The following is a 23,173-nucleotide window of genomic DNA, read 5'->3' on the forward strand; positions in this document are numbered from 1 at the left end:
TGGTTAAGAGCTTGGCTGCTAACCAAAAGGTAAGCAGTTCAAATCCACCAGCCGCTCTTTGGAAACCCTATGGGGCAGTTCTACTCTGTCTGATAGGGTTGCTATGAGTCGGGATCAAGGCTGTGGTCTTTGACCTTTATCAGTAAGTGCTTCAAGTCCTCTTCACTTTCAGTAGTGGGTTTGTTTTGGTTTTTGGTTAATAGTGGGAATGCACACACTGTGGTAGACCACGAGGAAAGATGCCTTGGGTTCATAATGATGATGCTGGTGATAATAATGATAAAAATAATAAAAAGTAACATTTGTTCCCCTGGCTCCTATGTCACAAGCACTACTCTTAGCACTTCATTTGATCTTCACAACCACCCTATGAGATTGGTAATTGTTAACCCCATTTTATCAAAGAGGAAACTGAGGCACAGAGAAATTAAGTAATTTGTCTAAGGTAATACAAGCTTGTAAGCAGAGGAGCTGGGACAGTACACCCGGGCATTCTAGCTTCATTGCTCACATGATCTGCTTTCCTTAAGGTGGTCTCAACAGCTCTGCTCAAAGTGTGCACCACAGACTGGTGCCAGTCCATGGACCATTTGCTCAGAGTCTTTGATGAAACAAGTCAACTACATAATTAAGCACACCATTTATTTCAGCAAATATTTTTTTGTAGCCAGACTTTCTCAGTGAAGGAAGTGCATCACATAGATTTATTATATTCAAGTACAAGCTCCTTTTCTTGTTGCAGACAGACACTTTGAGTAGCATCGAAATGAAAATGTCATCTAACATTTGCACAGAACTTCACCATTGACAGAAACCCTGGTGGCGTAGTAGTTAAGAGCTACAGCTGCTAACTGAAAGGTCGGCAGTTCGAATCCACCTAGGCACTTCTTGGAAACCCTATGTGGCAGTTCTACTCTGTCCTTTAGGGTCTCTATGAGTTGGAATCGACTTGGGTTTGGTTTCTGTTTTTTTTCACCGTTGACAAACTGTAATCCTCTCTATAAGGAGCCCTAGAGGTGCAATGGTTCAGCGCTTAGCTGCTAACTGAAAGATCCACTGATCAAACCCACCCAGTGGTTCCATGGGAGAAAAGACTTGGTGATCTGTTCCTAGGAAACACTACAGGGAAAGTTCTACTCTGTCATATAGGTCACAATGAGTCAGAATTGACTTGACAGCACACGACAATAATAATCCTGTCTATATTCTTACATGTTGTTTCCAGATCCTGTGAGGTTTACAGAAGAAGCAACACAACATGAACCATCACTTTCCAGTTGAGACCAAAGCTCAGACTGTTCGGTGATTTTTTTTCTTGCCATTCAGATAATAAGTTAGGAATCCAGACCATAAGTCCAAGTTTCCTTAACTCATAGTTCCCTGCTCCCCTGCTTTTTCTGAGATAGGATTCTGTCTGTATTCTGATCATATCAAGATATAGCTTCTTGTGTCCAGATCCATGTCATTGGAAAGATCTGAAAATGAATAACCTCTACTTCATGGGATACTCTTCTACTATAGCATGATATGGCAATTGAAAAAAATCACAGTTCTTCTAGTCAATGTACTTTCCATTCAAAAAGCATAGTTCCCTTTTGAATCTCTCTGGTGTTGTGGAAAGAGCCTGGATTTTGGAATCAAGCCTAGCTCCCTTATTTACAAATTATGTGACAGTAGGCAAGTTTTTAAGACTCTCTGACCGTCAGGCTCCTCTTCTATCAGATGGACATAATCACATCTACCTCTCGGTCTGTTATAATGGTCAAAGGAGATGATGTGTGTATGGTGTATACCATGCCCAGGAGGATGTCAAGCACATGGTGGGAGCTCAGTCAATGTGAGTTTTCTTTCCTTCCTTCTATCAAGCGTGAACTTTTTGACCCATTTCTGGGTCTTTAAAACTGTCTCCTAAGCATGGTAACTAATAACAGTGGAAACTAATCTTTATCACAAATACATAATCCATCTGGGAGAAAGTCATTTCTTCTTAAATCAGGACTAATCAACGGGGCCTCAAGACCCAGCTTAGTCCTGCCATGAGCTTGTAGGAACAGATGGAAAATGGGCTAGGCAGATGGAATAATTCCAACAGGAATTATTTATTTGTGAAGTTGGAACCACTTGGAATGAATATTTTGAATTAGGAGGATGAAATATTGTAAGATTCACAACAGGGCCATGAAATTAACTAATGCACTGCGACTACCAGCGTCACTGTGAGGCAGAGAGTAGGAATAATAATGGGGCTTTTAAAAATGGTCCAAACACATAAATTATTTACTCATGTGTGCGTCAGCGTCAATGGCTCCCTTGAAGCTGTTCTGCTGATGGCATCATCCCTCATGCCCTTCCTAAGAAAGGCCATTCGTATTGCAAGTTCCTTTGTCTTTGTGATCAGGTTACTACAGAATATGAAAATTATAATAAAATACTTAGCCACCATTTTATGAGACCTGTTTAGTGTTAGATGTGGTGTGTGGTGCTTTCCATAACTTACATATAGCCCTTATGATGATCCTGCAAAGTAAGTACTTTAAGCCTACTTTACAGATGAAGAAACTGAAATTCAAAGATATTAAGTGACTTACCCATGTTACACAAGTAGTATGTGCTTCTCTGCTCTGTTTCCCCAAATGGCTCCTGAGTAATCAAAACATGAATCTGAGCATATCACACCCCAAGAATTGGCTCACCTTTGTTTCTGTATGGAGTCTAATGCCTCAGCAAGGCATCAAGGCCCTTCAAGGTCTTATCTTACCTTCCCCAGCCTCTCTTCTTTCCACTTTTACCTGAAGCATCATGCTCCAGATGTATGCAACCATAGACAGTTCCCTGAACAGAGGGTGAATTTGTTCATCTTGTTTGGCTTAACCAGAATGCTTATCCTTCCCGCTAAAATACCCTGCTCCAACCCCACCTCTGTGTTGGTCAATTGCTTCTCCTCTGCCAGGACTCAACTAAGTCATAAATATTCCAGGAAGACTTCTCTGACAATAGCCACACTCTTGTCACTGGGCTGAGCCATGCACCCCTCTGTGATGGCCAAGCTCTCCTGTCTCTCCTTTCACATAGCACCTACACACCGTTAAATGCAACAGCTTTTCTATCTATCTTCACTAACAGATTGTGAGTCCTGCCTTGCTCATCTCTGTATCCTGGTACCCAGCACAGAACCAAGCACAGTGTCTGTAAAGATTTGTTGAACTGATGAATGAATGAATGGATGGATGGATGGCTAAAAAAGACAAATGCTTCCTACTAAAGCATCTGTTTGGTATGTTTACAGTATTCATGATGGCCTCAGATCAACAACTACACTCTCCATATAGGAATAGGTTGCTAATGCTTCATCAGGCTCCCCAAAAGGGCTGAGGGAAACCATGGAATTGGCTGAATGACATTCTCAGAGTGAGTGGTATTGAGCTGAGGAGAGAAGTAAATGGGAGTAACCAAAACAAACAAAAAACAAACCCATTGTCGTCAAGTTGATTTCAACTCATAGCAACCCTATAGGACAGAGTAGAACTGCCCCTATAGGATTTCCAAGGAGCAGCTGGTGGATTCAAACTGCCAACATTTGGTTTCGCAGCCAAGCTCTTAACCACTACACCACCAGGACTCCACATGGGCACAGTGATTAAGAGCTCGGGTGCTAACCCAAAGGTTACCAGTTCGAATCCACCTGCCACTCCTTGGAAATGCTATTGGGCAGTTCTGTTCTGTCCTGTAGGGTCACTATGAGTTGGAATTGACTTGCCGGCAACAGTTTTTGTTTTGTTGTTTGGTTTAAGCACTAAGGAGAGAAGCTATCAACACACCAGTTCTAGATGAGCATCAGTATTGGAAAGAAGTACTAGTTAGTGATTTTTGGACAGGAGCATTAGCTAAGAGGTCTGGACATACCTTGGGAAATCCATTCAGACTGTTTACTGAGGACTCATAGTAGGTGCTCAGTAAGTACTTGTCGAATGGAAAAAAGAAAGAAAGTAGACAAAGGTGAGTTCCTCTTTTTTTCTCTCCAGACACAAGAGGCACAGGGTAATTAGAAGCCCCAAAGGGAAGCTGCACAAAGGCCATTACTGTCCCCTCCAGGCAGCCAAGGGTAGGGGTGATCATAGGCTTTAGAGATGGGCAGACCTGTGTTTGAACATGGCTCTACCACTCTTTCTTCACTGAGAAAGTGGAAATAATTCCCATCTCCGAGGGCTGTCATGAAGCCTAGGTGATATCAGAGAATCTGGTCCATAGCATGTGCTCAATATTGAGAGTTTCCTTCCCCTTCCCCTGGGTTCAGAGAACCTTGGCACAAGGTAGCAGAAACAGATTCCAAGCTGCACCATTGCATGGGAACAAATTTCCTTGCATTCTGTCAGTCTGCCTCTTGGGATGGGGAAGACCTGCTGCTGGCAGCTGAATAATAAACCAGGATGGCAAAGGACTGGGCAGGTCTGGCAAGGAAAGGTCACTGAGAACTGCACAGGGAAGGCAGGTCCTTATCTCTGTCTCCAACTCATCCTGTACCTTGAGCAAAGTCAGGGAACTTTGCAGAGTTCCAACATCCTTATTTTCACAACAGTCACCATTCTCAAGTTCCACCTGCCTTCCCTCACCCCACTCCAGCCCCTTCTTATGTGTTATCCTGAGAATAGAGGGCACCCATGGAAGCATGCCTTGGAAAATACATAGGCTCTCACAGGTAACTTGGTTAGGAATTAGTCCCTCCAGGGGGCAGAGGAATAATAAGCCCCTAATGCTCCTTCCAGAGGCAGAGTGTAGATTGGATCTCAGACTCTCGAAGCTCCCACTGTTCACTGGACTTTGTGTTAGATCTGAAAAATAGCAGTTAGATAGTATTATGGATTGAATTGTCTCCTCCCAAAACATACGCTGAAATCCCCAAGTACCTGTATATGTGACCTTTTTTGGAAATAAGGTCTTTGAAGATGCTATCAGTTAATGTGAGGTCATACTGAAGTAGGTTGGATCCTAATCCAGTATGAGTGATTTCCTTATAAAAGAGGAGAAAAGACACAGAGAAAGAGATACAGAGGGAAGACAGCCATATGAAGATAGAAACAGAGATTGGCATGATGTATGAGTCAAGGAATGCCAAGGATGGCCAGCCATTACCAGAAGTTAGGAGAGAGGCTTGGAACAGATTCTCCCTCAGAACCCTCAGAAAGAATCAACACAGCTGACACCCTGAATTCAGACTACTAACCTCCTGAACTGTGAGACGATAAATTTGTGCTCTTAGAAGCCACTCAATTTGTAGTACTTTGTTATGATAGCCCTAGGAGGCTAATACAGATAGGACCTTGTGGACCTCGAGTCACCCAGGGAAGATGATGATTAAATAAGTGATAACAAATGTGATGATGGCTATAAAAGAGCAGAGAAAACTGATCCAGTCAAGGGGTAGTGATGTCTTCCCTCTACCTTTCTGCCACTGGGATAAGGTGTCGAAGATCTGGCAACTTCTCAGATGCTTATAACTTAAACATTGTCATTCACAGACTCTTATACTCAGAAGGAACCACTCATATTTCCCATCACTAACAGATTTTCATCCATCTTGATTGCTTCTGAGGACAGGAAGTTCCAACCTTATCAAGCAGCCCACTTCATTGTTTGTTGGTTCTGATTGTTATTATTCCTTTTCTTATGTTAAATCTAAATCTACCACCCTATAACTTCCTCTACTCTTCCCCCCACTCTTGGCTCCAAGGACGAAAAGAATAGCCCTTTGTCATGGATTGAATTGTGTCCCTCCAAAGTATGTGTCAACTTGGTTGGGCCATGATTCTCAGCAGATTGGCAGTTATGTAATGATGAAATCATCCCCCATGATGTGATCTGATGTCATCAGCCAATCAGTTGTAAGGGGATTAGGGTGGGATGCAACACCCTCAGTTCACAGCCCTGATCCAAAGTAAGGGGAGTTTCCCTAGAAAGTGGCCTATATCACCTTTTATCTTACAAGAGATAAAAGGAGAGAGAAGCAAACGGAGAGAGAGGGGCCTCCTACCACCAAGAAAGAAGAACTGGGAGTGGAGCGTGTCCTTTGGACCCGGGGTTCCTGCACTGAGATACTCCTAGACCCAGGGGAAGATTGATGATAAGGACATTCCCCTAGAACCAACACAGACAAAAAGGAAACCTTCCACTGGAACCATCACCCTGAATTCAGACTTCCAGCCTCCTAAACTTCGAGAAAATAAATTTCTGTTTGTTAAAGCCATCCACTTGTGGTATTTCTGTTATAGCAGCACTAGGTAACTAAGACATCCTCTTACCAGCCTCTCTGTCCTTTCACTGTCTCTCCCAGCTGCTGAATATGAGGGCAGGTGGTACCATGGTTGAGTAAAGGGTAAGAAGTGTTGATAATCAAGGTCAGGCCTGGAGGGAATAGTTTGAGATTGAGGTGGCTTAATTGGGTGGGCTATTTTTTCATGGGTATACACATATGCAGTTAAAAGTGGAAAGTATAGATCAAGGTTTGAGTTGTAGAAAGTTTTATGCAGTAAGGGACATATGATTTTGATCTTGAAGAATAAAAAGGAATTCAGCAGTTACAAGTGAGTAAAAACGGTACTGCAAGAAGAGAAAGTTGCAAGTGCAAAGGCAAAAAACTATGAACATGCACAATATCTTTAGGAAACAGTGAGTGGCCAGTGTGGGTGAAATAAAGACGGAAAAATAGTGGCAAATGAGGCACGAGATATGGGCAGTGTCAAGACGAAGGATGCAGTGAGATAATTACTGCTAGCAAGATGTTAGCCAAGCTACGGATTGGTCTTTCATGACTCTTGTTTCATTTATTAAACAAAATTGGCACTTTGGTAGCATAGGGCATGGGGCATAGTATATGCTTTATATGCATTTGCTGAGTAAGTGAGCATGGTAGGTTTCTCGGATGACTTAAGGTGTTGGAAATTCACCTAGGACAGTATCTTCTATAGTGTCTTTCATAGAATGCTAGTTCTGAGGGACATTAAAATGTTATTTGAAAATGAAAAGTACTATAGTCAAATAAGTTTGGGTTAAACAAGAATAAGAGGATTTTTTGTTTATTTTGTTTTGACTGCAGTATGCACTGGGCATTGAAATTCACCAAAGGGGAAAGGGCATAGCCTGTGGTGCTCGCCAAACTTACTTGAACATAAAACACCCATCTGGAGGTGCATTGCCTGGTCTTAGGGCCCCAGGTAACATACTCTGAGAAACACAGACCTATAGATACCTGAAAGCAGGTGAAGAAACAGAATCAATTTAGTTATTAAGAGCCTGGTGGAAAGATAAAGATGGTGAAGAAGGCCCAACCACTTCTTAAAGTAGCTAGTCAAGAAGGAACATATATTACTTGAGTTCACACTTCATTGTGAGACCTAGTCAAAAAGCTATGCCTAAATCCAAGAAGGCCTGGGAAATACAGTTCCTACTGGACAGCTACTTTCCTTCTTCAGCTCATACCAGCGAGGAAGAAGAACAAATATTAGTAGACAGCTATCTGTCTCTGCCATAGTGTCTTAAAGGAAGGCTCCACAACTGAGTTGGAGAGAGAAAAAAAAAAAAAACAACAAAACAGAAGAATCTGGATATGCAGTTTCATACTGCAGAGTGGGTATTTTGTCCCTGCTCCTCTTACTTGCCAGGGTGTATCACTAAGCTCAGGCCGAGTTATGTGATGTAACAAAAAATCCCAAAGTCTTAGTGGCTTGATTTTTGTTTATGCTCAAACAAAAATTTTTTTTTTTAAATTTTTTGTTTGTTATCTGTCCATGATATGTTGACTTCTACTCTGCTCCATGTTGTCTTCATTCCAGGTCCTAGGCTGTTATCAAAGACATTGCTGGCTTGTGGTAGAGGAAACAGAGAACATGGAAGAACCATACAATGACCTTTAAAGCTACTGTTTAAAAGCAACATTACTTCTACTATTCTTGTTGTTGTTAGGTGCCACTGGGTCTGTTCCAACTCATAGTGACCCTGTCTACAACAGAAAGAAATGCTTCCTGGTCCTGTGCCATCCTCACAATCAGTGCTATGTCTGAGCCCATTGTTGCAGCCATTGTTGTTGCCCATTGTTGTCAGTTCATCTCGTCGAGGGCCTTTCTCTTTTTCGCTGCCACTCTACTTTACCAAGCATGATGTCCGTCTGCAGGGATTGGTCCCTCATGATAACATGTCCAAAGTAAGTGAAATGAAGTCTCACCATCCTCATTTCTAAGGAGAATTCTGACTGTACTTCTTCCAAGAAAGATTTGTTCATTCTTCTGGCAGTCCCTGGTATATTCAATATTCTTTGCCAACACCATAATTCAAATGCATCAATCCTTCAAAGATGTCACTGACCAAAGCCATGATATTTTCAATTCTCTCATATACATGAGAAACCTGGACAATGAATAAGGAAGACCGAAGAAGAATTGATGCTTCCACCATTACTTCCACCCAATTTTATGGACCAAAGTAAATGACTGGGTTCACTAGGGTGGTATCAACAATTCTTTCACCAGAAGTTGGATCACAAATCACAGGCCAACCCTGATATCAACCAGATGGGGAAGTATCATCCTCTAGGGAGAGGAGAGGAAACAAGTTTTGAATAGTAATTACTTTGAAAAATAATAAAATAACCACACAAGAGACCCAGAATTACCACCCTTTGTGGTTAGGGAGTTGTAAGGTCTGTGAAATTGCCCAACAATTTTAAGGAGGAGTCACACCTTCACTTGTTGGCAGTCACTCATCATTGAATAGAGGATTTAAATTCCTAGTCTTGTAAATGTCACAGAAAAAAATACTGCTCATCTGGGGCTGCTTTCCCTTGGGTCCTGTGCTCAATACTCCCATGATAAGGATAGGATTCCAAATCCTGGCTTATGGGGGATGAGGGAAGATTACATACAACCTAGGATATGTATGTGTGTGGCTATGGAAGGGAACAGCAAATATTAAATACTGTCAGGTGGAAAAGAGATTAGATGTAGTTTGTACATGCACTTCTCTTTCCTGGAAAGGTCACTTCCTACCCCCACTCACGTGGAAAAATCTAACTTATCATCCAAGCTGTACACAAGTATCTTCTTCTCCAACTCTTCTTTTACTTCTCTCCTTTAACTCTCTTCCCAAGTCTAGTCAATTCTGGAGGAGATAAATAAGGTTTTCCTCTTTTTAGCCCCAATGCCTAGACGGACCAGGCACAAGGTTAGTGCAGTTATTGTTGCAATGACTGATCAAACTTTATATTCTCTTGGTCCCAAGCAAGGGTGAAAAGGAGATTAAAAGATAGACAGATTTTAGTAGAACAAGTTGGAGCTATCTGGAGAAGAAAAGATGACAAGTAGTGAGATCTCCATCCCTGAAGGTGTACAAGCACAGGGAGGCTGAAGGAAACTCTCTTTAGGGCTGTTTCTACCAGGATCTTGGTTAATAGTTTTGCTCCTTAAAATCTTCCAGGGATTGGCCTATTGATCAGTGTTTTGGAATTGTGGTAAAACAGAACCTGAATAGGTGTCTCTCTCATGTAACTGTGGAAGACGACATAGGAAAGTGGGGTGTGTGTTTTAGCAAGTTTGGTACAAAGCGCCAATTGCTTTCCACCAGATAAGTCTCAGTAGGCCTTTGTCAGAGCACAATCTGCTTTTGAATTCATTTAGAATCCATTCCCAGCAGCACCATCTGTTCCTGATTGTCCTACCATCTGACCATTTACCCTCTGTCAATCCCTTTCTCTGGGCACCCCTCCTCCACTGCCACTTGGAGTCCACCCATTGTCCAACCTGGATAAACTGAGTCTGAGGAGAGACTGGACAGGAGAGGGAGGAGGAGGGGGGAGAATGGCCAACACACTGGCATTCAGGGCCAAGAGCTGTCTGGTGAGACCCCACAAAGCCTTCCCACTAAACCAGGGAGAAAGCATTTGGCCAAGCCAGGGCCATATTGTGCCTCCAGGCAGTCTGATGGCTCCACAAATAATATTGATGCCTTTTGTTTGGAAACTCTTTGTGGAGGCTGCCCATATCCCAACAAGCCATGCTAAATGCTGGGTCTCCCCAAGACACTTTGCCTTTTTGCACAGTCCCGCAGCAAACTACGTAGGCAGATGAGGGCCCCTAGATGCTAATGAGGGGAACGACTGGCATTCCAGAGGCGCCCCGGCTCTGGGAACCCTGCCTTTGTTGCTAAGGAGCATTGGAACTATAGCTGAAAGGCTCTTACAAGAGACAGGAGCAAGGAGAGGGAGAAAAGAAAGGCAAGCATTTGTTTTCAGACCTTCACAATTCTCTAGCCAGCTCCAAAGCTGTCCAATTTCTGATCCCAATTAGAATATCAAACCCTGTTCTTGTTTCTCTTAATGATCTTGGGAAATTCCTCTGAAGAGTCAGCAAGCACTTAGCAAACTCTTTGGATGGCGCCATCTCTACAGTTGTGCTTCTGGTTGTGTGAACACCCCATGCCAAAGAGGCCTGAAAATATCCTTTATTTCAGTCCCCAAAAGGCAGTGATGAAGTTTAGGGAGCTAGAAGAGGCAGAAAGCTGCTGGGTTTTCAGAATGTTCAGGTGGGGGCTCTATTCAACAGACATTTACCAGGTGCCTACTTGGTGGTGAATCTGGGCTCTGTGTTGAAGACAAAGACAAGAAAGACCTTGGCTGTGGCTTGGAGTTGACTCCAGATTTGTGGAAGAGACAGACCATACATACTAAAGAGAATTCTGTGGGATGCTGTTACTCCCTGAGCTTCAATTTCTAATCTGTACAATAAAGGAAGTAATGCCAACCTAGTTGGCCTATATGAGGAGTAAGTGCATGTGAGAGAATAAGGAACAGGAATGTGGAAGACTTGGTCTCTGCCTTCCAGGGCCTCACATTTGAGCCAGCTGTTGGCTTCAAAGGTGTCTGTACCTGGCAACAGCACTTAAAGATTTGGGCCATTGAACAGGGTAAAGTGAAATACTGTATAAGGATAAAATAACAAACTAGTTCCCCTATGGAGCATATCTATGTGCCATGCATAGTACTGGACATCTTGCACAAGTTATCTCATTTTATACGAACGACCCCATGAGGTAGGTAGTATTAGTACAGAAAGGTTAAGTAAATTGCTCAGGATCCCACAGCTGGGAAGGAAACTACCCAGGTGATGAGATCCAGTCTTCATTGTCTTCAGTGCTCTTTCTATCTTTAAAGGCCGAGACTTTTGGAAAGGTGGGGCAGCCACAGTTCACACCAAATCTCTCCGAGAGCATACTGGAGGTTGACAAGTCAAGTGCATGCAAACACTCATTTAGAAAGGTTTTGCTGGAAAAAACTCTTCAAGCTCATAGACACCATGCTTTCTTGACTCAGTGTTTATTAATTCACAATGTCAAGTCATGGGGAGCACACAGAACACCACTGATCTGAGAGAAAAGTAACAGATTTTCCATAAGCAAACTACAGAGGAATCCCAGCATAGAGGTCATCATGAAAATCTGAAGTATAGGTACTAATGACTTCATACTATTTTCCTGTTTCTGTCAAATGGTTTCCCTCACAGCCAGGCTTTCTGTATCCTCTACTGTCATACTGTCACATTGATAGCTAAGCTTTTCTCTATGACTTAAGTTGAAGTTTGGTTCTTTTAATATTTACTCAGAGAAAAACTGTCTTTATCATTGTGCTGGTCTTGCAAATGAACACACCCGCACACTCACACACACACAAACACACACACAGAGACTTCTTGGGGGAAAGCAGTGGAGAATTCCAGATAGGAGATGATCCAAAGGTAACTGTCATTTGGCTTAGAAGGCAGACACATCATAAAATTTGTTTTTGCTGTAGTAGCAGCTTGACCTCCCTATATCATTTCACTCAGACTATTGTTCAACCTTTTTTGTTTTTTTGAAGCTTCTGAATGCTCAGCAGCTAGGGGAAGGGGCATAAGAAAAATACATTTCTATTACATGCAATACATTTCTATTACATCCAAATGGCATTGCTTTCAGTATTTGTAACTTTCCTGTGAAATAGACCCAGTTACTCCCATTTTACAGATGAGGAAATTGAACCTCAAGGAAATTAGGCAACTTTCCAAGGCTACAACGTACTAAGTGCCAGAGATGGATTTTGTCTCCGTTTCAAGCCTATTCTTTTTCTATTCTCCATAGAAGTAGTGGGTGTGCGTGTGGGTGGGGGGTGATTGTGGATTTAGATCTGGCCGTGGTTACCCCACTATTGAAGTATTCATTCAGTCAACACCATCTAAGTACAGGTTATACATGGTCTATAGTCACACAGCTCCTAGGGCAATCTTTGTGCTGTATTCTATGCAAATAGTGTCCCCTCCACTTGTTTAATTGGGGAATGCTGAAGCTACGTATCAGGAACTATACTGATGTGAATATAAAGAAACTGGCAAGGTAAAGTTATTGTCCTTCAGGACCTCATGATTTATTCTAATAACCCCATCTTCATGTCTAGGACCTCCTATTACCCAGACTCCCTCTGCAACCCACTTGCAGCCACCAAGGCCTTCTTAGGTCTCACAGCCAACTGACCAGCGCCTTCCAAGGCTCTGTCCCTCCTGCCAATTATTAACTGAACAATCCAACAGCTTTCTTACACTTCCCTTCTCTGAGCCTCTGTTTCCTCAGCTGTGAAATGGATTTGTAAACCCTGCCTTATAGAATTGTCACAGTTGGATGAAACAAGTATGTCAAATTCTCAGCCACACAGTAGTTGTCCAATGCATATTACATTTTTGATCTGATATTCCAATTTTCCTCACTTGGTATTTTATTGGCACGAGAAATCCATTTCTGACTTTCCATGTCTTCCTACTCTCACATTTAGCAGGTTTAAGAGCTCTAGCACGATGAAGAGTGGTCTGCCTCAAGAAGCATTTTTCCTGGTAATGCAAAGATCATAAACTAAACTATGTCAGAATTAAGAGGCCCTTGTTGTTGTTAGGAACCCTGGTGGTGCAGTGGTTAACAGCTTGTCTGCCAACCAAAAGGCAGGCAAATGGAATCCACCAGCCACTCCTTGGAAACCCTATGGGGCAGTTCTACTCTGTCCTATAGGGTCACTCTGAGTGGGAATCAACTTGAAGGCAATGGGTTTGTTTTGTTGTTGTTGTTAGGTTCTGTCAAGTCGATTTCCAACTCATAGCGACCCCATGTGACAGAGTAGAACTGCCTCATAGGGTCTTCTGGGCGGTAATCTTTATGGGAGCAGATCATGGAATCGTTCTCCCATGGAGTCACTGGGTGGGTTCAAATTGCCAACCTTTCAGTTAACAGCTGAGTGCTTAACCATTGTGCAACCAGGGCTCCTAGAAGGCCCTTAGAGATAATTTATGGATCCAAAGTATTTTGTTCTTAAGTTTTTGTTCCTATGATTTCATGAGGCACCTCACTATATAAAATGATTGTCTTTTCTGTTTGATTTTTACCTTGACCTGACTCCTTCATCCTGTCTCCCACACCAGTTTGAAAATCAGTATCTAGGTCATCCAGTGTTAGTAATGGTGCTGGGAACACCTTTGCCTCTGAAGCCCCAGTAAGAGCCCTTCCATAAGCTCACACTGCCTGTGTGGTTTGATTTGCTTGTAAGTGTATGCTGTGTGGGAGGTGAAAAGTTGGGGAGGAGGTGAAGGATACAAGAACTATGGGAACTGGTAGAAAGTTGCCACTGATTTTCCTGCCTTGAGGGAACAAAGAATCCTTCAAAACTTCTATCTAGTATTCCTGGAAAATATCCCTGGAGATAGTGTAACACAGTCTAGTTTTGTATTGGAGAAAACACTGGACTTGTTCAGAAAACTTCGTTTGGGATTCTGCTTCAACTGCTTAGCATTAAGGTGATATATTGCTAATACATCTATTTTCCTTATAATGGGAAAGCCCTCCTAGAATGGTAACTAGGGGCAGGACTGATTTATTCAGTCAGAAACAGTGTATTTAGGCCTACTATGTGCCAGACACTTTTGGGAGTTGACAACATCTAGCACATTTTTTACTATATGGAGTTGTGGGGTTTGCAGAAACACAGTTTGATCAGCAATGTAGAAAAAAAAATGAAATCATAATGGTAATAAGCCTGATTAAAATAGAAGGAGATTTTAAAGTAATTGAGCTCTTGCACATCGGAAGAGAAAACCTGGTTTCCTCTGATCACTTTGAGCTGCTTATGAGCCAGCCTCATAGCCAGAAACCAAGTTCAAGTCAAAAGCGTCTGCTCTGACAATGCCTGCACCCCTACACTCAGGCTGGAGAAACGCGTGAACATCTGTTCGCACAATATGGGCTTGTGCTCATAGCTCCTTTAAGTACCGCAGCGCAGGCTCCAAGAGCATATTTTCCCCCGAACAAAATCTCCGCAAGGCCTGGTCGATTTTCCGAGGGCTCAGGGACAGGTTGTAAATGAGATTGTAGTTGTGAATGAGGCGTCTGGCTCGTTCCTTCTCTAGGACTCCTGTGATTGGGTTGGGCGGGCGGAAGGTTTTTAAAGAGGAAGGAGAAAACAAAGAAGAGAACACGTATGAGCTTGAATGGCTGCCAAGTAGACACTAGAATGGTAACAGTTTGAAATTTTAAGTTTCTTAAAAATCAGGTGACACCCTAAAAATCATATTTACAGTGCTGGATATACATCCTGCATTTCAGGGGAAATTTGGGGGTGATTTTAGAGGACAGAGGAGACGGGGTCCAATAAAATCCATAGATAAATTCGAAAGCTACTTAAGCTTGTTCTTTGTAGCCATAAAACTTTAAAGGCTAATTTATTAAACAGGTGGGTGCCTACTAAAAGCAGTTGCTAATTGTTCTGGTTTATTTTTATCTTGTTGAAGTATGCAAACATGTTGCTAAACGTGCAAGATTTAAACAGCTCATTTTAATGCACTTCTGGAAATGTGTTTACTGTGACTCTCTCCAGCTTGCTGTGTGATCATAGGTAAATCACATAACTTCGCATGGCTCAGAGCCTGAATCTGTGTAATAGAGATGGTGGTCCTTATCATCAAAGGATCTTCTTTGGCACGTACCCATTCTACATACCAATACCAATGCCAATCTGCTTGAAAACATTGCTTTCTCCTATGTTGAGGGTAGACAGGTTTTGAGAGTAGGTGAGGGGAGTTTCAGTGCAGAATACACCATCAGCAAAGATCAATAACCCATTCATAAACCCCAAACTGTGGGCTTATATTTGTCACATACTGCACTTGGGAATATGGAGGAATTAGAGAAGTGGTCCCTCACCTCAGGAAGCTCCCCGACCAGCTGGGGAGATGAGGTATACAGAGAATTAACTACAGTGCAATAAAAATAACAGAAATGACTGATACTTATATAAAATTTACTATCTTCAAGGCACTGCTTCAAGTATTTTACCGATATTAACTTAGTTAATCCTACAGCAACTCATTTTACAGCGGAAAAAACTGAGGCATAGAGATGGTAAGTCACATGCTCAAGTCCATGCATTTAACCTCTGCACTACATGATAGAATGACGGGGAAGAGATTGCTAAAAATAGGGGTCATATTGTTTCCCAAATATGTTCCTTAAATTACGCAGGTTTATACTACAGGAAGAGGAGCCCTGGTGGCACAGTGGTTAAGAGCTTGGCTGCTAACCAAAAGGCCAGCAGTTCGAACCCACCAGCTGCTCTGCGGGAGAAGCAATCTGCTTCTATAAAGATTACAGCCTTGGAAACCCTATGGGGCAGTTCTACTCTGTCTCATAGGGTCTCTATGAGTCAGGAATTGACTCGACAGTCGTGGGTTTGGCTTGGTTTATGCTACAGGAGTCAATAAAAGCTTTTAAATATCTTTTATAGAAATGAAAGACATATCGCTGGCAGGTTGCTTTTCTACTCTCTTGTACCCAAACAAACTATAACAGTAATTGTAACATTTTTTTCTCAAATAATCAGAGGTGGTCCCTTGGCCATTTTGTAGAAAGCCACTACTAGTGCATTTGAGGTGATACTCTCTTGGACTCTTGCCATTTCTGTTTAAGCTACTAAGAACTATTCATATTTAAATGTGCAAAGACTTGGGCATACATCTCCCCCTCAGAACTACTCTTTAATGGATGTTCTTAACAGTGGGCTATATACAGGTGGAGTCCTAATGTTTATCCTATCCTATTCTATCCTGTCCTGTCCTATCCTATCCTGATTTGTCTATCTGTCCTACTAAAATGTTGATTCTTTTTTCCACATAAATCTTTTTTTCAAGTTGGCTGAGTGCATCTTTCAAGTTCTTTGGATTGAGTGACTACTCTCCGTCTTGCCTAGGTGTGATCCTTCTGGACATTCCCCCGTATCTTGCCTCTGGAAATATAAATCATGGGCTTTGGAGTAAGTTTCTGACTGTAAGACCTTGGGGACATTACTTTAACTTTCTGAGCCTTACTTTCCTCAACTGCAAAATGGGGACAATTGTGTGAAAATTAATAAAATATTAACTGCTTAGCACAGTGTCCAGTACTAGTAAGCACTCACTAATGCCAGGTATTATTATAGGATATTTATAATAATTATATCATAAATATTATTTAAAATACATAGGACTATATTTTGATAATAAATTATTAAAATTCATGGATTTAGTTGTATGTTAATTAAAAATTAAAAGTAATATTATAAAGTACATCTAGGAATCACCACTGGGGGTATTTTCTACTATCTTCTGAGTTTTACCATTGGTAGAAGCTTCCTAGCATCAAACGTAAGACCACTGACTAAAATTTGTGTCTGTCCAATTTACTTTGTCATTAGTGGATGCCCAGAATAGCTGCATAAAATAAGCCTTTCAATCCATCTTAGTGTTATAAAGCCTGTCCCTTTACCATCAAAACCAAAATAAAAGCAATGATCATATGAACCTCTTTAACATCCACTTCATTTCACAGTTTACAAAAAAACTTCAAATCTCTTATCTCATTTTTCTTAAACCTGGGAGATATGTTTTATTATTATCCTACTTCATAGATTGGGAAACAGGCTTGGAGAATATAAGCTACTGGCCTTTAGGATTCAGCAATTGATGGAGTCTCTTTGAACTCTAAAATATTTTCTATCTAGCCTTTTGTTCACTGAGAAAATTCCAAATCCACTATTTGCCCAAATATTTATCCCAACCATCCTTCCTTCTTTAGAAAACATGACCAGTTATTGGTTGCCACCAGGGGAGGATTATCTAATAGGCAAGGGAAGCACAGTGCTTACCTTGCTTACTAGATCATCTGTAGTGAACAATATCACATTTTTTTCACCACATCAAAGATTCTGCTTCTAGGTATGGCTGGCATCTGTCTCTTTTCCAACCCCTACAGCACCTTCCTACAGAATCAAAGCCTCTTTTCAAATTTACAATCCCTGACAGGGGCGCATGACTGGGAAAACAAGGTAAGCACGGGCTTACTTGTGCTTACTTACTAGTCTTAGTGAACAATTTTACATGTGAAATTGTTCACTATAGATGATCTGGTAAGCACTATGCTTATCTTGCCTATTGAATAATCCACCCCTGGTTGCCACTAGTTTTCCCTCTCCCCAAGGATATTTACTTGACAACCTCCATTAGAGAATATGCACAGAATAGTTTCCCAGAAATGCTGATTTGTTGATGGATGATCTGCCTTCACCCTGGATGAAGAACACCCTGGCCTACATATTTCCTCACACATAATAAAGAGGAGTGATTCATCAGTGGGCAAAGTAGGTATCATTTGCTCAACACTAGAATGGGGCCATGGTGGTTTGCTAAATACTGTGGTTAATAAACCAGCAAAATGACCTCAGTTAATCCTTATTCCTCTTTAAAGACAGTTGTAAATGTTCCCAGATCTGGCTGACACATTCTTTGGCTGTTAAGGAACTAATGAATTTCATAGAAACAGAGAAAACAGGCACAAATAGTGAGGAGGTCATGGGAAAGGCATTCCAAATCTAACAGAATCTGTCTCCAAAGTCAACAAAACTCCGTTCTTCCTCAGAACAGTTCACAAGTATGAGAAGGGTCTAAGGGAGTCTCTTAGCAATGAAATTTATGATCCATCATCCATCATCACAACTCATCATTTCTCTAGAATGTCTTTTCTATCTCCTTTTTTTTTTTTTTTGGTAACCGTATCATCACTCTCATATCTCATAGTCTTGATCTAAATATCTAGACATAAGGTTATTTCAATAACCTGTTGATCTGCTTTTCTCCAGTCTCTCCTCTAAACAATCCATCTCAGCTTTCATTATGTTCTCCTCTGATTGAAACTTTGATGGATACCTGTCCCTCAGGATTCACAACAGGGTCTCAACTTTACTATCCAATACAACATAAGCTCCTAGTACTAGTTCATCTCTTCCCCATCATACTCATTCCCACCTTTAAATCTTTGTAGATGGTTTCCAATCCAGAATGCCCTGCCCAACTATCCAACTATCTCCTCAAGGGTCAGCTCAAGGTCTCCCTTTTCCATGAAGTACTCTTTTAATATCCCAGCCCACATTAGATAGTAAGCTTCGTCTGGACTCTGATACTCATTAGTGCCTTCAGTTATAAAACTTTATTATATGCTTTTTTTTTTTTAATTGGCATTGAACTATTGTCTTATCCAAAAGTGAATGTAAGCTTTTTGGAGGCCATAGACCATGTCTCATCTTTTCTGGTTTCCCTCCTGATCCATCCTCAGAGCAGTGCTGGGCTCATAACACATATTTGACAAAAACTTTCCTAATTCAGCTAGATGAATTTTTCATTTAAAGTTTTAGAGTTGTTTTTTTTTTTTTTCTCTCCTTGGTATAATTATGAAAAGTCCTTTGGTCTTGTGTAGTAGTATTACACCATGTGGTCTAGAATTGAGTTGTTTTGGAAATCCAAAGCAATTAAAAACAAACACACACCACAGAGAATGACAAGACAGACATTATTATTGCTATATATTTACTTCTACTGGAGGGTACTAGAAAAGAGAATGGGTATACTAACTGTTCATAAGTCAAAAGTATCTGATTAAACACAATAGCTTCAGTCCATCTGCTTTCATATCTTCTCCTTGTTCTGTATTCTCCAGGTCTCTCACCTAGTTCTGGACTTCGTTCTCCCTCATGTGGACATTGCAATAGACACCTTTATCTTTCACTGCCTCCAATTTCTCCTTCATTCTGCACACAGTCATTCAAGAATTTTTCTGAAGTATAAATTTGTCATGCCACACTTCTCCTTAGAAACTCTCAGTTAAGTCCAAATTCTCTAGTCTGGCATTTAAGATTTCCCAAGATCTAGTCCCATCCTGTATTTCCACCTTTAGCATTTACTATTCTTCTCAACAGCCCCTATATTCTATCCAAACAGAACTCCTTGCGTTGAGCTTAACATATAAAACCCTGCTTAACTAACCTTGCACCTTTACCAAAAAGGCCCCTCTATTTCATTCCTTTGAGTGCAAACGACATTTTATCTTTAATGATCAATTTAACATTAAGAAAACCTTTCCCGATCACTCTACCAGGAAGGAATTCTCCTTTCTCTGAATGCCCATATAGCACATACACTCTAATGGCATTTATCATCTTCCATCTTGGATTTGTTACTTATCTACATTCATTTATTTATTCATTCCCTCAAAAATGTTGAACAGAATTGTTCAAAGTGTTTGAGATTAAAAAAAAAAAAAGGAGTATGGTCTACTGGTGAGATAGTAATAAACTTCTAAATAAAAAAAAAATGTCAAATATGCTAATGGAAGTTAAAGAACCATAAGAGGCCAGATGAAGGTTGGCATAGATTTGTCTAGGGTAATCAGGGGATTTCAGAGGAGCAGTGTTAATTAGCCAGGTGGACAAAATGGGGAGTTGGCAGGGGTTGGGTTAGGTAGAGGAAAGGTTGACCTATTAGGTGAAGAGCTTAGGGTGAGAAAAGGCACGGACACATGAGAAAGCAAGGCACATTTGCAGAAAGGCAAGTTATTCATTATGACTGGGTAAGGTATGTCAAGAGAATAGCAATGGTAAGAGAAGAGACTGGTCAGGTGGACAGGAACCAGATTTTGCCTTGCTAAGAAGTCTGGAGTTCATCCTGTTAGCAGCCGGGGGCCTCTGAAGTATCTTAATCAGAGGAATTAGAAGACTGAATTGTGGACTAGACTCTGGTAGGAGGGTGAAGGGAGGATCAAAAACATGAAGACACCTGGTGGGAGAATTCGTGTCTGGTTCAACTTTGTATTTCCTGATTGTACTTAGCACAGTGCCAGGCACATGACTTATTTAAGGTTGTATTTATTCAATAAGTGAAAGAAAATGAGCTGTCCACTTTTAGACTAGAATACGAATAGAAAGGTATGCCTGTTTTAAAGTTCATACTTCACCTGTGTTACTGAGATCACATAAGTAGAGTACATTTTCCAGCTTCCTGAACCTATCTACCCACGTCTCACATTCTTCGGACTCATTCTTCATGATGCGATCCACAAAAGGCTGGGACACTGGTCTGATCTTCAAAGAGCTCAGAGGATCTTTTGGGGCCAACGTATCAGCAGGAGGGCTTTCTGGCTGCAGCTCTTCTTCTGGCGTTTTCTACCAAAACAACACAAGCATCTCACTGGCAATGCATTCACCACCCAGCGCTTGTCCAGTCTTTTGGCCAAAGATAAGGCCACACAGCTAGAAAGATTTATTGCAAGATCTGGCTTTGTAAAGTTAAGAGGATGTGTTTCAAATCCTCAGAGCAATAGGACCTATCTGCCAAATGTTGCTGGATATAAACTACTATGTTGAGTTTCTTTTTTTTTTTTTTTAAAGGAAAGGTTGAAATAAATCATGATGTTGATTTAGTTTTCATTTCTGACTTGCACAAGGCAAGGAGTTTTGTAACTGATGGGGACATTTCATGATGTTCTCCATTTTGTACTAGTGGGACTCATAGCAGATGGGCTTCAGGCAATGCTTGTAATTTCTTAGTAGGGAAACCTGTGGATCATGAGTGTGAAATTATTTCCAAAGAGCGACTGAACAATAGTAATGTTATCTAAGGCTCATGGGCCTAGTATAAAGGATCATAAAGCACCTTAAGTTCTGTCTGACCTGTTCACTTAACAGAAAGTTGAGGCCCAGAGAGTGGAAATAACTGACAACATCACACAGTAAATGGAAGACACAACACTGGAACCATGGGGTAGAGGTTGTATCCAGCTCATCTTGGTATCCTAACTCCATGGCCAGTACATAATAGTGGTGCAATAAGTGTTTTTTTTTTTTAAGAATAAATAGACAAATGAGTCCCTGCTGGATGCCACATAAGGCATCCTGCCACCTACTGTGTAGGCAGAGCGGGCATCTATTGTTTGATCTGCCCAGCCTCACTTTTCCAGGAATTCCGTCCTGCCGATGCACATGTTTGTAGAGGGAACTGCCATGTTCTAAGTGCATACAGGGGAGGATTAGCTAATCAGCAAGATATGCACAGGCTTACAGTAAGCAAGGAACACACAGGCTTACTTGTGCTTACGGACTAATCTGTAGTGCACCATTTGATGTGGTGAAAAACAGGTGAAATTGCGCACTACAGGTTAGTCAGTAAGCACAAGTAAGCCCGTGTGTACCTTCCTTATTGGTAATCTGTCCCTGAATGCATATTTCAGAGCTGGTCGTCTAGGCAAAATGGGTCAATAAGTCCATTGTCCAGGAATTTTGGAATTATTTGTGAGAGATAAAGCCAAAGAAATAGAGATGTGGAGATCATTCTCTGTGTGAGAGGTTGGAAATCTAACAGCTTTTTTATTTTGTGTACTGGAAATGAGAAAAGGCAGGTCTGCTGAGAGAAATTGAGAGAGACAACATAAAGCCGACAACAGGATGAAGAGACAAGACATATAGGAAGCTGTGATGACGCTAGAGTCCCTAATTTTAGTTCATTCTTGCATTTCCACCCTTAGGTAACATAATATGTTCCTCTATGGGTGGTGCAAATGTTCAAGTGCTCAGCTACTAACTGAAAAGCTGGTGGAACCAAACCACCCAGAGTTACCTCAGAAGAAAGGCCTGGTGATCTATTTCAGGAACATCGCAACCATTGAAAACCCCAGGAGTGTAATTCTACTCTGAAATACATGGGGTTGCCATGAGTCAGAATTGACTGGATGGTAACTTCCAACACAGTAAGCTAGTAGAGTTGGTTCTGTTAATTAAGAGCAACTGCAACCCGAATAGGAAAAGCTAACACATGACAAAATCCTGCCCCTAACTTTTGTACACTCTGTGCTCCCCTAACTTTCAAATGTCTGAATTTCTCCAACTTTGTATCGTTGTCATAAACTTCTCACGTACAAACTGTGAAAACCCCATTCCTCTAAAGAATAATAATTGCAATAAGAAGCCAAGTTTTGAGCTTGTTAACAAACATGGATTAAGCTGCTGCTAGGAAGTGAATTTCTTTTGTTTAAAACAATCAAATGCTATAGCAAACTGTACCCACATGGATAACCAACAACCAGTGAGTTTTAAGGGATTAACATAAAATAATTCTACTTTGGTAAAATCAACTTGGGGAAAAACAGAAAGTTGTCATAAAGTAAATTAGAATAGTGGTTCTTATACTTTTTAGAGCTTTGGACCACTTAGAAAGTCTGATGAAAGCTTTAGATAGTCTTTTTAGGTAAACGTACATTTTCACAAATTTTGGTGTGTAATTTTGGCAAATTTTGGTGTTTAATTTTGGCAACTAACAATAGCAGCCATAAATACAACAAAGAAAAATGCCCTTGGTCCTGAGAAATTAATTTGAAACAGCTTTGTATTTCTGTAGACAGTACACTACTCTCTTTAACCACTAAAGACAAATTAAAGGGGGTTTGCATGGACCTGAATTAGGTTCATCTAACAAACTAAAGCACCCTATGATATTTCATTCCCACTGTGTCAGGATGAAGTCCAAAGTCTTTGCTTGGCAAATAAAACCATTCATATTCTCATTCTTGCTTATCTCCCCAGCTTTATATTCTTTTAGTCCTACATATATATCTTTTCCTTTAGTCATGTAACACCATGCCATTTTCAGGAAAAAAAAAAAAAAGCTGTTTTATGCCTTTATGTCTTCATACATGTTGTTCCCTCTATCATGAAACCTCTTTTTTTTTTTTTTTTTTGCCACCTATTCCTTGATTAGTTGAACTACTATAC

At 41.0% G+C, this 23,173-nt stretch overlaps 2 protein-coding genes across 2 annotated transcripts in view; both read right to left on the bottom strand.

The window, feature by feature from the left end:
• The window catches only part of LOC101350163 (cytochrome P450 2J2), a 128,438-nt gene extending 114,160 nt beyond the window's left edge, over nucleotides 1–14,278 (bottom strand). Inside the window, 1 exon segment of the mRNA XM_012555202.1 lies at nucleotides 14,252–14,278. Within this exon segment, the coding sequence (XP_012410656.1) occupies nucleotides 14,252–14,278 (27 nt within the window).
• Nucleotides 14,279–14,303: 25 nt separating this feature from the next.
• The window catches only part of CUNH1orf87 (chromosome unknown C1orf87 homolog), a 95,894-nt gene continuing 87,024 nt past the window's right edge, over nucleotides 14,304–23,173 (bottom strand). The window contains exons 9-10 of the mRNA XM_004369126.2: nucleotides 20,365–20,572; nucleotides 14,304–14,464 (exon numbers count right to left, since the gene is read on the bottom strand). Coding sequence (XP_004369183.1) covers nucleotides 14,304–14,464; nucleotides 20,365–20,572 — 369 coding nt within the window. The remainder of the gene's footprint in view (nucleotides 14,465–20,364; nucleotides 20,573–23,173) is intronic.

The sequence above is a fragment of the Trichechus manatus genome, unplaced genomic scaffold, assembly GCF_000243295.1.
Source record: "Trichechus manatus latirostris isolate Lorelei unplaced genomic scaffold, TriManLat1.0 scaffold00003, whole genome shotgun sequence".
Taxonomy (NCBI): domain Eukaryota; kingdom Metazoa; phylum Chordata; class Mammalia; order Sirenia; family Trichechidae; genus Trichechus; species Trichechus manatus.